Source organism: Sphaeramia orbicularis, chromosome 14 (assembly GCF_902148855.1).
Source record: "Sphaeramia orbicularis chromosome 14, fSphaOr1.1, whole genome shotgun sequence".
NCBI classification, from domain to species: Eukaryota; Metazoa; Chordata; class Actinopteri; order Kurtiformes; family Apogonidae; genus Sphaeramia; species Sphaeramia orbicularis.
The window spans coordinates 24,806,285-24,821,618 of record NC_043970.1 but is presented as its reverse complement, the minus strand read 5'-3'; the positions used below and the strand labels follow the sequence as shown (position 1 = coordinate 24,821,618).

The window sequence follows — 15,334 nt, the reverse complement described above, 5'->3', positions numbered from 1 at the left end:
AGCCTTAACCTCTTTTATGACTTACCTAAGAGTCATAACTATTTCTATTAATGATTCTATTTCACACATTTATATTTTACAACTTATTACATCCTGAAATTTGCACAAAGGTTCAGAGTAAAAGACAAAAGTAAGAGTAAGAACCCTGATTTGTTTAGCAAAAAAATTTAAATGTAATAAGAAATAGGCTTTTCCATGTGGTCAAAGACAACATGAGACACAGGAAAGTAAAAGTTTTGGCTTTTTTACATTCAATAATTGATTGGACTGATTGGACTTTTTTGTTTTGTTTTAATAAAGTTGTGAAAATCTTGTCCCATACAGAGGACAAAAATACATTACTGGGTCTCATGAGTGTATCATAATAAGTACTGTTATATGGATATGAAATTACTTTTTTTCATTTTTACTTATGGGTCCGACCAAGTGGTAACATGTGGACCCATTTTGTGTTCAACAGTCTCTGTCATGTAAGCAGAGTAACTTATATGCATGTATTATACATATTTGAGTAGATATTTATAAGCACTTTCACATTATGTATAACAAAATTTGGGGAGATAAAACGTTTAGGTGAAAAATGCCAAATTACGGCTCGGTAATACGAGGTCTTGAAATGGACATAAGCTTTACACAAACATTCAAAACATGCAGTTTTCGACAGAAATTGATACTAAGAAGGACAAAACCTTTTCGATATTATGTTCAACTATGCTGAAACATACATTTTGGAAAAAAATACTGAAAAGTCTCTGTTTTATTGACATAAGAATGTGGTAACACATGGACAGGTTGCCATAGTAACACGAGGATGATGCTTTACCATTGTATGCATCACCCAAAATGTTGACTTATTTTTTAAAACAAGCCAGATATAATCACAACGTTTTATTTAATATATTTAACACTAATACGTGGACAGGGCCTTTAAAGCAACTCACAAATGTTCAAACTCATAAATATCAATAATATTCACAAAATAATGAAAATCTAACACTTGAAACTTAACAATCATCTATATAGTCAACAGATTTAATACATTTTCAGATTTTTTAGATTTCATTTTTAGCATCAAATTCCAGCTATGGCTATGGTGTAAAAAGTGCAATTGATAAAATCGGTTGTAACTTTTTTTCTACAAGTGGTATTTTAAAAAGAATAACAGTTCCATAAAATAGAAATCTTTCACTAAAAAATGAGCCCACTTGATACATGATGTGTGCAAATGTACTTTTTCATATTGATGTTGACTTTCACTTAATCGGACCCTTATATAGTGCTAATCTAAATACACAATTATCTCAAGGCCCATCATAAATAGTACACAGGGAGGAAATCCACCAACACATTGTGACAGCGGAGAGAAAAACTTTCTTTAAGGTTCCTGTACTTTTATTAGAATATGAGATGTTGGATATATTGCACAGCCCTTGTCTCTAACATCAAATACTGTTAAAATGGAAAGAGATTAAAGGAAAACATCTGCATAATAAGGAGAAATCAACACTTTATTACGGTCATGAAGCTTTCAGTATGATGTGTGCCTGCAGGAGTTTGTACCAGTCGTCTTTTTCCACATGTTGTGTAACTGTGAGACATACCTGGGAAGTGGAAGCGGTTATCACGATGGACTTTGGGTGAGGGGTTGGGTGGTGGGGTGGCACTGGGGGGGTTACTCTGCTGGAAAGGCGCTGGGGAGGAAGGCGTGGACGAGGTGGTGGAGGACGGATTACTGCTGGAGTCCAACTGGTTCAGCACTGGAGTATGGTCCTGGTGGGACGGAGGTGGACGGAAACAACAGTGGTAACATGGAGGGAGGGTTTAATAACACTGGGTTACAAAAAAATGTTTTTTGCAAGTTGTCTAGGTTTTTTCAACTGAATTAGGACCATTTTGCACCGCTAAATCCAAAAATGACATCTGTTTTTCTCAATCAGGTCAGGTTTTTTTGCTAATTTGATTTTGAAAAATTTGATCTTCTCACAAAATTGATTACATTTTTGTGACTTTATCAGTTGATTTTTTATATAGTTCTCACCCAAAATAGTTTTTAAGAGAAAAAAAAATCATTTTCTAACAGGATTCCTGTTAGTTACAATGGTGTATTCGCCACAGATGTAGCAGAATACGTCAGGCTTATTTTTGCAAGATCTTCTAGTCAAAGCCATTTCATTCACCTGTAATATTAAAAAAAACATTAATCATAAATTGGCAAAAGCAAAATCTTCAGAATTCGTTTATTGCAAGAAATATGAAAGAATTTTGTATCATATGATGTGAAAATACCCATAAATGTAAGCAAAAATGTTAAAAAGCCAATATGTAGCATAGTTCAGAAAGTTGACCTGATTGAGCAAAATTAATGTGATTTTTGGATTCAGCACACCAAAATTATCCTAAATCACCTCAAAAAACTTAAACAATAAATATGTTGTTGACCAGTGTAATGTTTCCATAACACACACCATTTAAGATTTTTTAGTTTGTAGGAATCAAGTGGAAGATCAACAGAAATTAGCTGGCTTGCCAAAAAGAAAATTGAAGATTGTGTTGAGTAATTTTGTAATTAAAAGTGAATTCATATTAATTTGACAGTAATGTACAAGACTTGTACACAGAAGTATTAACCTAAAGTATTTCACTTACCAGCACTTATCTGGTTTAATGCATATAACAGGGTTTCTGCAGGTATCAGCAAATCTAATTTAATGTTTTTAATGCCACTTTAAACAAATTTAATGCCCATGTCCAACAGCAGATACAGTTTATCTATCTATCTATCTATCTATCTATCTATCTATCTATCTATCTATCTATCTATCTATCTATCTATCTATCTATCTATCTATCTATCTATCTATCTATCTATCTATCTATCTATCTATCTATCTATCTATCTATCTATCTATCCATCCATCCATCCATCCATCCATCCATCCATCCATCCATCCATCCATCCATCCATCCATCAGTTAACCAGGTTCTGAATAGTTCCTCCTCCAATCAATTCTGCTGAAACTTTCATTTTTCCAACATTTGCTAATATTCCCTCCGTTCTTTCACCACAGCAGGAGCATGATCACAGCACGTTTCATTCCAAGCATTCGGTGTTGTGACTTTGTGTATCGGCTGTAAACAATAGCCAATTAAAGGGTTCTGCCTGTTAATCATCACACTATACTTCTGATCAAAATTATTAAATGTTTATATAGTTAAAATAAACCGTAAATAACAACGTTTTTTTTCCCATCAAGTGTACTTAATTTTTTTAATGCGTCTGGACATTGAATGTAATGCTTTTTAATGTGATTTAAGGCCTTGATTTTCACAAAACCTATTTAATGACTTTTAATGCTCATGGAAACCCTATCTAAATTCCACATTTTACATCATCTGATGTGACTACTCAGCTACATCAGTCCTCTACTTTTCTTTTTACCTTTTTGGTAATGGCCTTTGGTAGCGTTCCAAACTGCGGCGCTTCTGCTGTCCGGTCCACGGGGTTGTTTATATCCGATGGAACAGACTCAGTCCTCCGAATTTTGGCGACTAAAAGAGAAATTGCTGATGTCATTTTTTGCTATATATGCACAAAAAAACACGTTTGTCAGATGAAGCCTGATGATAAAACAAAACGTACTTGGTAGAAAGGAGATTCTGCAGGATGGAGCTTCCTTAGTGCATTTGTTGTGGCACTTTAAACTGCAAATAAATACAGTAACAATGGCGTTGGTTACAAGTTACCATTGTTATATTTGTTATATTATATATTGTTGTTATATTCTGCCTTTGCACTTATTATTATTGAATGTCATATTTTGTAATTCTAATCTTTTCTAAACATTTATTTATTTATTTATTTATTTTTAAATCAGTGTCACTCAATAAATGTTATAATGGCTTTAGAAAAAAACAAACCAAACAGTAACAATCAGCATATGGCACTTGGATCATCTCTAAAGCCCAGATTAAGAAATATGGTTCCCCAGCATGAATAATATGCACTCCCTCAGCCAAGGACTGAGTACAAGTACCGTGCACTGCTCAAGACAATAGTAAAACATCTCAAGTTAAGTACAAGTACTCACCGACAATGTTTACACTTAACCCCAAACATCATATTCTTCTGGCACACCTGACATGTCTGCGATAGCCAGGACTTGGTTGAAAACCTACACAGCACAAAAATACTTTAATACGCACTATTACTGCATAGGTATTATATGTTTATCGAATACATTATGAATAACAAATGGAGCTTGTTTGTTTGTGAAGTAGTTGAATGTACCTGTGAGTGACTGCTAAGCCTATGTCCCTCCTCACTGCTTGTGGGGAGCTGCGATGCACTGCTACGTTATCTGGAGAAAAAGATCGAAGCAATGAAAGAAGAAGAGAAGGATTAATGGCAGGGTTAAGTTAGGTGAAGGAAGACTGATATCCAATTAAAGGATCCCAGCGCTTGTACACAAATGTACAACTAAACATTTGACAATTTACATTTTGTCATCACAACAAAGTAAACCACATTTGGGATGTAACTCGCCCACACAAATGATCATGCAAACTCTACAGCAGCACAGACACAAAAAGGGAAGATGCAGGTTTATGTAAATATAAGGAAAATGGAGAAGACCACTTTCAACAAAACATTACAATAGTATTTTTTGTGCAGAAATCTCATTCCCCAAATACTTTAAGATATTCGTATTCATGTATGTACACATGTGTATGTGTGTGCATGTGTGTATATGTATATGCACAGGCACATGCATGCATATATGTGTATGTATGTGTTTGTATATTTATTTGTACGGTCAGAAGCATGGTCTGATATTTCACTGCACCATTTTAACCTTAGTTGTTTCTATCTATCTGTCTGTCTGTCTGTCTGTCTGTCTATCTATCTTTTAATTGATTTATTTTGAATATGGAAATGATACAAGCTTCCTAATTGCTACTAATTGACTTCTTTGCACAACATAATATAGAAATGAAAATTCAAGGAAGCAAAAATAAAACACACAAAAAACAAAAAAAAAGTCATATTCGAAAAGGAGTGAGAAGAAGCATTGCTTATTAGCTCTCATCCCTTTGTCTATCTATCTATCTATCTATCTATCTATCTATCTATCTATCTATCTATCTATCTATCTATCTATCTATCTATCTATCTAGTAAAGTTGTCTACATGTGTTTGACTTACTCTTAATGGTGCTGTGTTCTTCCATGAGGGTGGGTGTACCAGGAAGCGTGTAAGGTGCCGTGGGGGCCGCTGGCGCCGCTCCGGGGGTTCGTGCAGGCATGATGGGATAGCGAGAAGGCGAGTCTTCACATCCATTCCCATTGACTTGCATATTCAGGAACAACTTGTTCTTTTTTACACACCTGGAGAGAAGAAAAGTAAAACAGAAGAGTGTAAAAGGCTCACAGAACAGCACTAGAGTACGACAGCATCGTTGCCTTCCTCACAGTGTGAAGCAGGTTATGTAAGAGTTTAAGAGAGGCAGAGCGTCTAAATAGCATTGGCAGAGGATAGTCAGGGTGACACTCTTAACACTCAGACTGAAGTTGTCTAGACCTGTGAGTAGGAGGCACTGCCAACACATGCACAGACACATGTGACTTCTGAAGGTTTTCATTTGAATAATTCTATTTTAACCCTTTGTAAACTACTGTCATGAATTTGCCTCAACACTCTTCCTGAATGTTCATGCTTTACCTGGTTACTCTCTGACATTCATGGATCAACTTCAAAGTTTCAGTAATGGTGTCATTAATTTCATGACATTCTACAGATTTTTGGATCATTTTTATTTTGTTTGGATTGTTGACTGAAGGAAAATATCAATAGAAACATCGATATCAATAAAATAATACCCATATACCTGAGACTGAAAAATGGGTTTAATTACTATCATCCAAATTATGCTTTATGTCATTAATTTTCATTGTAGCCGCTATAGGTGCTACATTCAAATGATAATCTCCAATTACATTAGAATCTGCTTGATATTAATAACACAAAGAATGCATTTTTAAATATAATTGTAAATGAATTTAGGCAGTAAATGGTATAGTCCTGTTATTCGAATATAGAATGAAAAACCAGACACGACTTGGCAATATAGTCAAAAAACAGTATTTTGATTTTTTTTTTTTTTTTTTTTTTTTTTTTTTTTTTTTACTGTAGTTGACAATTCACAACTTGACTACGTCTTTTTCTGTCAACACAAACCCAACTAAACATGATCCAAAAACAGTTTTCTTTACTAAAACTACCGTATTCTCTCAAAGAAAAACTGGGACTCAATATGAGCCAGTGTCAAGGTAAATTCTGAAATACAGGTCAGGTAAAAAAAATTATATGGATAACCCTCTGGTGCCCTTCACAGCACAAGATTCACTTCTACAGGTTTAATACCATGCATTCAACAATTTAATCTGACTGTTTTCATCAGTGTGTTCTAGAGGATTCATCTGCAGAGCTATTGTCAGATCTCTGTCTAACTTTTTCTATAAAACTGCCATTTGTAGAAACAGGAAGACAATTGCTGAATAGTTTCTAAATGAATTGTTTTATTTTGTAAAGGTTAATGAAGCATGTTCGTAGAAAAATGTATTGCACTACTTTTAACATCACAAAAGGCAGATTAATACAAGGTTTTCAACTAAACACCAAACTAAACATGCACTAAACTATTTCTACTAATTAAACCATAGAATTTAGAAGTACACACCTGCTTCTAATATAAGTCTCCATCAAATAAAGACAAGGTACCTTCTGCTGCTGAAGTAATAAAATATGAGGTAATAAGGTGTTTGTATGTGTGCAATATCAACAAGCATATTTTATATTTTATTGTATCTTTTCACACTATTGATCCTACAATATTTATTTTCTGTCATTTGCACTATTTCCAATGTCATTTGCACTACTCTCATGCTATTTGCACCACCTAATTTTATATATATATATAAATACACACACACACACACACACACACACACACATATATATATATATATATATATATATATATATATATATATTACAAACATTCCTAGTTGCAATACTTCTATTTTTTATTTTTTCTAATGTAAATAAGTGTGCCCTCATATTGTCATTTGTTGTGCCTTGTAATTTCTTCCAGCAAACTGGGGAGCTCTATCGCTATTTCGTTGTTCTTGTACAATGACAATAAAGAGATTCTGACTCTGAACAAACAAAAAAAGCACTTGCAAAGCTGTCATTGAGCATTATTGGATAAAAAAAAAGAGATAAAATAAACCATCACTGGTAGAAATCACAGGAAAAACACATTATAAAAAGAAACTTGATGAAGTGCTAATCTAAATTTTGTGATATTTTTCACAATTTTCTTAAAGCAAAACTCAAATACTTGAATTTATTTGATATATATTCCCCATCCCTACAACTAAACTGCTATTATATTATAGCTTATGGTTTGCATAGGAAAATGCATTGGATCTGTGTCAGTCATGTTTCCCAGTAGTTGTATTTTCAGTAAAGCTTTCCATAAACAGACAGGATATTATGGATAAACATGTGGTTGAGTGTGTGTATGTGCTGTGTGTGCGAATGTGCATCCAATCACAATAGACAGAGAGAGAGAGAGAGAGAGAGAGAGAGAGAGAGAGAGAGAGAGAGAGAGAGAGAGAGAGATTGCATGCTTCTTGCCACCTCTGAGCATTAGTCGTAGGAAATACTTCCTGTTTTGACATGACTCATAATCTCTGGGAATCTGTGTGGGGATTAGCTCCAATCATACATTGGGAGCAAAGGAGCAACAGGCAGGATGTGAAAGCATGTGAGAGAGGGCGAGCGAGGAGGGAGAGAGAGAGAGAGACAGACAGACGGACACTACGAGTATTAGCAAAGCTCTACTCCTGACCAGACCGACTGGAAGAACGTTGGACTGAAACTATACCAACTGTTACGATAATTCTGTAGGTGAGGGGAAACATGAATCTGCAAAACTGACCCATTTACTGCAACACCATCACAACCCTATGTTAAAAGAGGCTACAGCGCCCTCTACTGCTGCTTTTTGTTTCAGTTCATACTATGCTATGTAGCTGCCTTACCTATTATCAAGAAAAATCAAAGGTAATTTAATGAATTATGCAGGTCTACAAGCGCAATGGTTGGTTCATAGGTTAATTAACAGGTTAATTGGTCAACCTAAATGGCCTGTGGGTGTGAATATGAGTGTGAATGGTTGATGATCCATCAGGTTTCCTACAAGATTCTAAAAGTTAAATTTAAGACTTTTTAAGACTACTAAGAACCAAATTTATTTATTCATTTATTTATTTTTCCTTAGAACTAAATTTAATGTCCATTTCACAGCCATACTGGCAAAAATTTGTGACTCCTACAATTTAGTGTACTGGTATATTTAATGTATTTATTTACATTAGCAGAGACTGATTATTACGTACATACTGTACACAGAACTGAATCTTCTTTGGAATCATTCCTCTCCGGGGGCTGCTAAGTTAGTGATAATTGGTTCTTAATCTCAATATAAATTGTCAGGTTGGAACAGGTGGAAATGAGTCGACTAATGTTACTTTGCAGCTTGGACATTTAACAGACCCATTTAAACACAACACAGCAAACAAGTTTATGGCAACATAACATAAAACCTACCATATCAAATGTAATACCTTTTAAAGACTTTTTTAAGGTATTAAATGCAGATTTATACATTCAAGACTTTTAAGACCCTGTGGGAACCCTGTCTACAGTCGTGGAAAAAAATCATTAGACCATTGAAAATCATCAAAAACAATGGTTATGCAATCAAGTACTAACTCCTGTGTGTATCATATGACTAAAGCAGACAGAATAGAAAACATGGAATGCCTAAAAACACTGTTTTTGGAAGTACAATGCCATAGCTATGGATGTAAGAACTGAAGTGATTTTGGTTATTATCAAGAAAACCATGGAAAATGGCTAGATATCAGCTCTGAAATTCAACTCTTATGAGCTATTTTTTTATCATTATATTTGTCCAAACAAATGTACCTTTCGTTGTACCAGGCATTAAAATGAACAAGAAATTGAAGAAAACAAGGGATGGTCTAATAATTTTTTTTCCGTGACTGTATACGTCAGCCGTGTGATGAACTGGAAGCATGTCCAGGGTGTACCACCACCACCACCACCTCCACCCTTTGCCTGAAGATAGCTTCTGATACCCCCATGACCCTATTGAGGACTACGCTGTTCAGAGTGAATGGATGCAAAACGGTTGGTTAATAGGTTAACTGGTCAATCTAAATCACCCATAAACGTGAATATATGTTGAATAAATGCACTAGTAAAATGATTCCACAATATAAGTAGTGAAAGTTTTCCAAATATGAGTCACTATACTGTGTTAAAAGTGTCAGCTGGCTGTAGTTTTTGAGATATAATATTGGATCTAAATGTGAAATGATATGAACTAATGAGCGGAAAGGTACAACTCAAAAAGCATTTTTGTCTCTTGACTTTTCAGTTATTATTTTATACCTTGGAAACACTAGCCTAGCAGCTCTTTTGTCATTTTTCCAGTTGATCTCATTGAAGTATGTAAGATGTAGCACATTTTATCTCTATCCAAAAAAAACTGTAAACCAATGTTATGGTATGAGGCGCAAAATATTGGGAATAGAATAGTAAAAGTGAATTTGATTCCCCTCAAATAATAATAATAATAATAATAATAATAATAATAATAATAATAATAATAATAATAAAGTGCACCTCCTTTTTGAACAAAAGATATCAGGTGGTTAGGGTGGCAGATGAGGGGAAAAGACGATGGAAAGATGCACTGGTGGGTGTCTCTGCCCAGTTTTTCAATTTTGTTCCATAAATATGCAACTGTACATGTTATCGTCAACTTCCTAAAATAATTGGCAAAGTCATTTTTTCAGATTTTTCTCGAAACACAGAAAACCAAACCAGAAATTGAATATTGGATGACTCTGACAATTATTTCAGGAAGGTGATGGTATTAGGGCTGCACGACATTGCTTTTCTTTTTGGAACCAAGTGTTCATTTATGGTGATTTTCTCTTGTTCGTTACTCATTTTTCAATATTGTTACCAGCAACTCACTCCAAACCGATTAAGAACAATTGTGATTGGTGGATAACTGTGTGCAGAGTGTGTCAGGTACCCTCGAAATTAGATGAAAACACATTGAGTTCATACATCTACATTGCAGGACCTTCGATGTGACTATTGCACACACATATCTCGCGATGTTGATGCTCAAACGATATATTGTGCAGCTCTAGTCAGTATGATAGTCATCACCACTGTAACCCTACTCATGATGTTATATTGAGTCGCATAAACGCTGGATTAATTTTTAAAAGATTACATGAAAATGTGTTCTTTATACTAATCATTTTCTTAAAGTCTATCGCTAACGGTGTCACAAAATGCCAAATATATTCAGTCATAAGTCCTGTATCATGATAACAACTGTATCTATTGTTCAGTGTAAGTATAACAAAAACTTAATCTTAAGAAATGCAGATAGAAAAATAAGCACTAGGTGTTTTATACATGAGTTGTAGTACTCATTTTGATGATGGTAGTAAAGACTCTTAAAGAACCTTCTCTGACACTTGAAACATCTCTAACATTTCCCACTAGGGTATTTTTTTTCACAGTGTGGTCCTGAGATTGCTGTTTAGTGTTTCTCTGCCCAAAAGGTGACTTCAGTAACACAGTGTTAGTTCAAACAGCTTGAGCCGAACACCTACTTGTTGGTGGGTGGATCTTCAATGCGGTTGCCCAGCTGTGACTCGTGGCTTTTGCTGCGCGTTAGGGTGATGTTGGGAAGCAGATGCAGCACTTTACGGGACGGAGGTGGAGGTGTGCATGGGGGCTTCAGTCGGTGCCGCCTTTTAGATGGTGGGGTTATGGGAGGAGTAGAAGTGCGACCGTGGAGTCTAGCGGCGCGAGTTAAAGACATGGGGAATGGGTCTGTCAGAGGACTTTCGCTGTGGAGGTGTGGCGTCTGCGCGTCAGGCGTGGGTGCTGCCGACACCGAGCTGGAACGTGGATGTGGGAAGGTAGCGCTGGGGGTGGATGGGGTGGACTGGATGGTGGAGGGGCGGGCTAGAGGGGAGGGGCTGTGGGGTCGGAGGGGAGTCCCCATGTTAGCTAGCTGGTCTGCGGTCAGCAGGGAGCCGCTGTCCCTCCTGGTGGGCTCGGACAGCCAAGGACCACCATCTTCCCTCAGTTCACCACCTGGTGCGGAAACACGGAGATACATTTAAGGGTGAAAACAAAGTGAGGAATAAGATCGTAGAGCAGGGGTGTCCAATCCTGGTCCTCGAGGGCCAGTATCCTGCATGTTTTAGATCATGGGTGTCAAACATGCAGCCTAGGGGCCAAATCCGGCCCGCCAAAGGGTCTAATCCGGCCCGCGGGAAGAATTTGTGAAATGCAAAAATTACATTGACGATTTTAACAATCAATGGTGTCAAAATCATTTTAATTCAGGTTCCACGTACAGACACATACAGTCCAATTAGATTTCAAGTGGGTCAGACCAGTAAAATATTATCATAATAACCTATAAATAATGACAACCCCAAATTTTCTTTGTTTTTTTGGTGTAAAAAAGTGAAATTACATGAAAATATTTACATTACCAAACTATACTTTTACAAAAAATGTGAATAACTTGAACAAATATGAACAAACGAAAATGTCTTAAGAAAAGTAAATGCAATTTTACCAATATTCTGCCTGTTACTAAATGTTTTGTGCGATTGTAACGCACGTGTTAATGATAAACTGATAAAAACGAGGCAGAAAATTGGTAAAATGTTAAAATTGCACTTGTTTTTCTTATGACAATTCAAGTTGTTCATGTTGTTTAGATTTTTAAGGAAACTTTGTAGATGTAAACCTGATCATAATATAATTTTACTTTTTTCACTGTTATTATTTTACTGGTCTGGCCCGCTGGAGATCAAACTGGGCTGAATGTGGCCCCTGAACTAAAATGAGTTTGACACCCCTGTTTAAGATGTTTCCCTCTTCCAACACACCTGATTCAACAGATAACCCTATCATCAAGCTCTGCAGAAGCCTGAGAACGACCGTCAGGTGTGCTGGAAAAGGGAAATATCTAAAACATGCAGGACACCGGCCCTCGAGGACCAGGATTGGACACCTCTGTCATAGAGGAAGTCACAAAGGAAAACACAAACCTGATTCAGTGGCACTCTTCAGACAGGAGAGGGCAGCACTGAGTCTGGCACAGTCTTCTGAACCGGACCCTAGTCTTCGCATGGTATCCCTCACCTGAGCACCTGTCATCTGCAGTAAGGCATCCAGGGACAACTTTGCCTCTACAGCCTGTGAAGAGGTGAAAGAGGAAAAATAAGGGTGAGCAGGGTTAACACCACATGACTGAGTCAAAATAAGCACAACATACAACACAGCCCTTATCTGTGTCAAGTTGAACAGCAACAAAAACACAACTTTGCAGAAAAAAAAGGTTAAAGCACAATATGAGGCATGGAAGAATATTATAAAAAATAGCTATTAATTAAGAATAAGATGAATTGGTCACACACTAATATATTATTTATTAATTCTGGATTATTGAAATGGCAGGAGCTACACTACAAACAAAAAGTTAAGGATATTTCCTTTTTTTGTCTTGTTTTTGTCATTTTTGCCATTTGTAAATAAAACTATGCCTGGTCATTAAAGAAAAGTATTTCAATTCACACACAAAAAAGTAAAAAATGCTGTGCAAGAATCCCAACTGAAAAAAATAGCTCAAAAAATTAAAAATATCCTTAACTTTTTGTTTGTAGTGCAGTTAAGCTACAGATAGTACTTGTTATGTTTAAGGCCAAAAGTAAAGCACTACCAAAAATGTTTGTCTTCACTTCAGAGAATGAAGAGCATAGAAGTAAAGGTCATTTCAAACACCAGTGTGTACGGACAACTTTGAAGCAGATGTGTATATCAGTGGTTGGTGTTAAACTCTGGAACTGTCTTTATAATGAGTTGACGGACTGTAAAAACATATTCCAACTGAAAAAAGTGTATACAGACAGAACCATGAGATTATAGGAACAGATATAAGTTTTTACATTTTGCTTCGTATTTGTTTTGCATCTTGTGACATTTATTTACATATTTTAGTCTGGTATTGTAATTGTTTTGCATCATTTCATCAGGTATATATTTACCTCTGTTTTGTTTGTTTTGTACTTCCTGAATATGTAGTTTTGCACTTGGTTTTGTATTCATTTTGTACTATCTTTGGATGTATTTTGTTTGGTTTGTCTGACTTTCTACCGTATGCCTTTATAGCTTGTTGTGTATAGCTAACCATTAAGGTTATTATTATGTAGAAGGGGGCAGGAAATATAAGATTTTCTTCATCCTGCTCCTTTTCGAGCATGGATGTGTATATGTTGGTATGATTATTGAATGTCTGCTGATGAAATGCACATTTATGAATGAAATAAATGAAATGAAACATTAGGGGTCTGAGCCTACTTTTGCCACTCATGAATACTTCTGGTATTGTCTTTATATACGACACAAAACATGTCTTCACCTATATGACCTGATAAGTATTTTTTTTCCCACTTTAACTTAATTTGTTAACACTTTGGGCCCCAAAATCCAAAAATCCAAATTGCAAATACTATTTATTACAATAAAACCAAACACATGTTCGATGAAATGCTTTGGAACCTGAAAAAGTAAAACCATTGGTATCAAACATGAACATACAAAGGTAGACCTGAATATTTTTATACTGTTAAATTAGATTAAATTAAATTAAATCTCAGACTTAACATGGTCTATTAATGTCGAACAAAAACTGGGACAGAGTTTCTAATCTGCAGTTTTGAGTGAAGCTGACAGCAGCGTTCCAGGTTTTTTGTTACAGTGTTTTGAAAACGTCATGTGATCTGATCAGCCCGGTGTAGTCACACACCCTGGAGGGTTAAACATTATTTCATTTGTGTGGATATGTGACCACAGATTAAATGACCGATAAAAGCAGAGACTGACTGACTGGAGAAAAAAAAAAAAAAAAAGTGAATCTAGTTTTGTCACAGAACAGAAGAGTTTTCACCCGTTGGCCTTTTGTTGTTTAAACATGACAATGAAGGGTCAGCATATTGTGGCATAAAATAGGTCAAACAACCTCTGACTTTACTGTTCCTGCAAATCAGTGGTAATCCTGTTTGTTTATTTCATCAAATACCACTTCTTCCACTAATCTCACTGTGCAGATTACACTACAATCACAGCCTTTATGCCTTTTCCAGTGGGTATCAGGGAAACCGGGCTTATATTTCTCATGTATGGTCGGGTTGACCTTTGGCTGAGACTAGTCCTTTTTTATGTCATGTCTAAGTTCAACTGGCTCAAGTACAAGTCAAAATGAAGCTTGGACTTAATCCACCAAACATTCAGCAATCCACTATGAGCCTAGATTAAAATATTAGCAGTATTTTGAAGACAAAACAGAAGAAAATGCCCACAAGTAAGAGGCTAGAAACCAATCAATCCATTTTATTAAAGAGAAAGTTATCAAATTCTTCAGTTGATCTACTACCAGGAACACACAGTTACCAATAGTAACCATTATTGAATTAAAGAGTGTCCAACTATGCCCCAAGTTATTTATATTAGGAGATCCTCAAGCGCTGTCTGCATTTCCCAAACCACTAGAAGACTGGATACAGACTGTTCTAATGACTGGACGACAATTTATCATGAGGAACTGGAAGAAATATGGAGAGCGTCCGTTCCAGGAGCGGATGATGGAAGTGGGAAGAGTAGCAGCATATGAAAGAATGATTGTTATGATTGTCTTCTGTTATTTTCATGTAGGTATTATTGTTATGAAATGGACAGAGGTTATTTGTGATTTTTTTTATATGAGTATTATTGTTATGCAATGGACAGAGTTTATTTTTTATTTTTTATATGGATATTTGTGTTATGGAATGGACAGTTTTTTTGTTTGTTTTTTATACAGGTATTATTGACATGAAATGGACAGAGTATATTTTCTGTTTTTTTAAACGGGTATGGTTAGGAATTGGACATAATTTATTTTTGATAAGTATATTACTGCTGAGAAATGACAGTTTATTTTTGTGCATTATTGTTATGAAACAGATAGTGTACTTTTGTTTCTGATATGTGTATTATTGTCATGAAAAGGACAGAGTTTATCTTTTTTTAACGTGTATTTTTGTTATGAAATGGACAGAGTTTATTTTTGTTTTGATATGTGCACAATTACTG

General features: G+C 35.6%; 1 protein-coding gene across 6 annotated transcripts in view; it reads right to left on the bottom strand.

Annotated features, from left to right (window-relative positions):
• ksr1a (kinase suppressor of ras 1a) overlaps positions 1-15,334 on the bottom strand; it is a 69,914-nt gene that overhangs the window by 16,417 nt on the left and 38,163 nt on the right. For 5 of the 6 annotated variants that reach the window (XM_030153688.1, XM_030153689.1, XM_030153684.1 and 2 more), the window contains 8 exons: positions 12,253-12,400; positions 10,792-11,281; positions 5,204-5,385; positions 4,289-4,358; positions 4,089-4,172; positions 3,641-3,702; positions 3,440-3,564; positions 1,602-1,770 (listed from right to left, as the gene is read on the bottom strand). In XM_030153688.1, coding sequence (XP_030009548.1) covers positions 1,602-1,770; positions 3,440-3,564; positions 3,641-3,702; positions 4,089-4,172; positions 4,289-4,358; positions 5,204-5,385; positions 10,792-11,281; positions 12,253-12,400 — 1,330 coding nt within the window. The remainder of the gene's footprint in view (positions 1-1,601; positions 1,771-3,439; positions 3,565-3,640; positions 3,703-4,088; positions 4,173-4,288; positions 4,359-5,203; positions 5,386-10,791; positions 11,282-12,252; positions 12,401-15,334) is intronic. The other variant, XM_030153686.1, reaches the window with a different exon arrangement.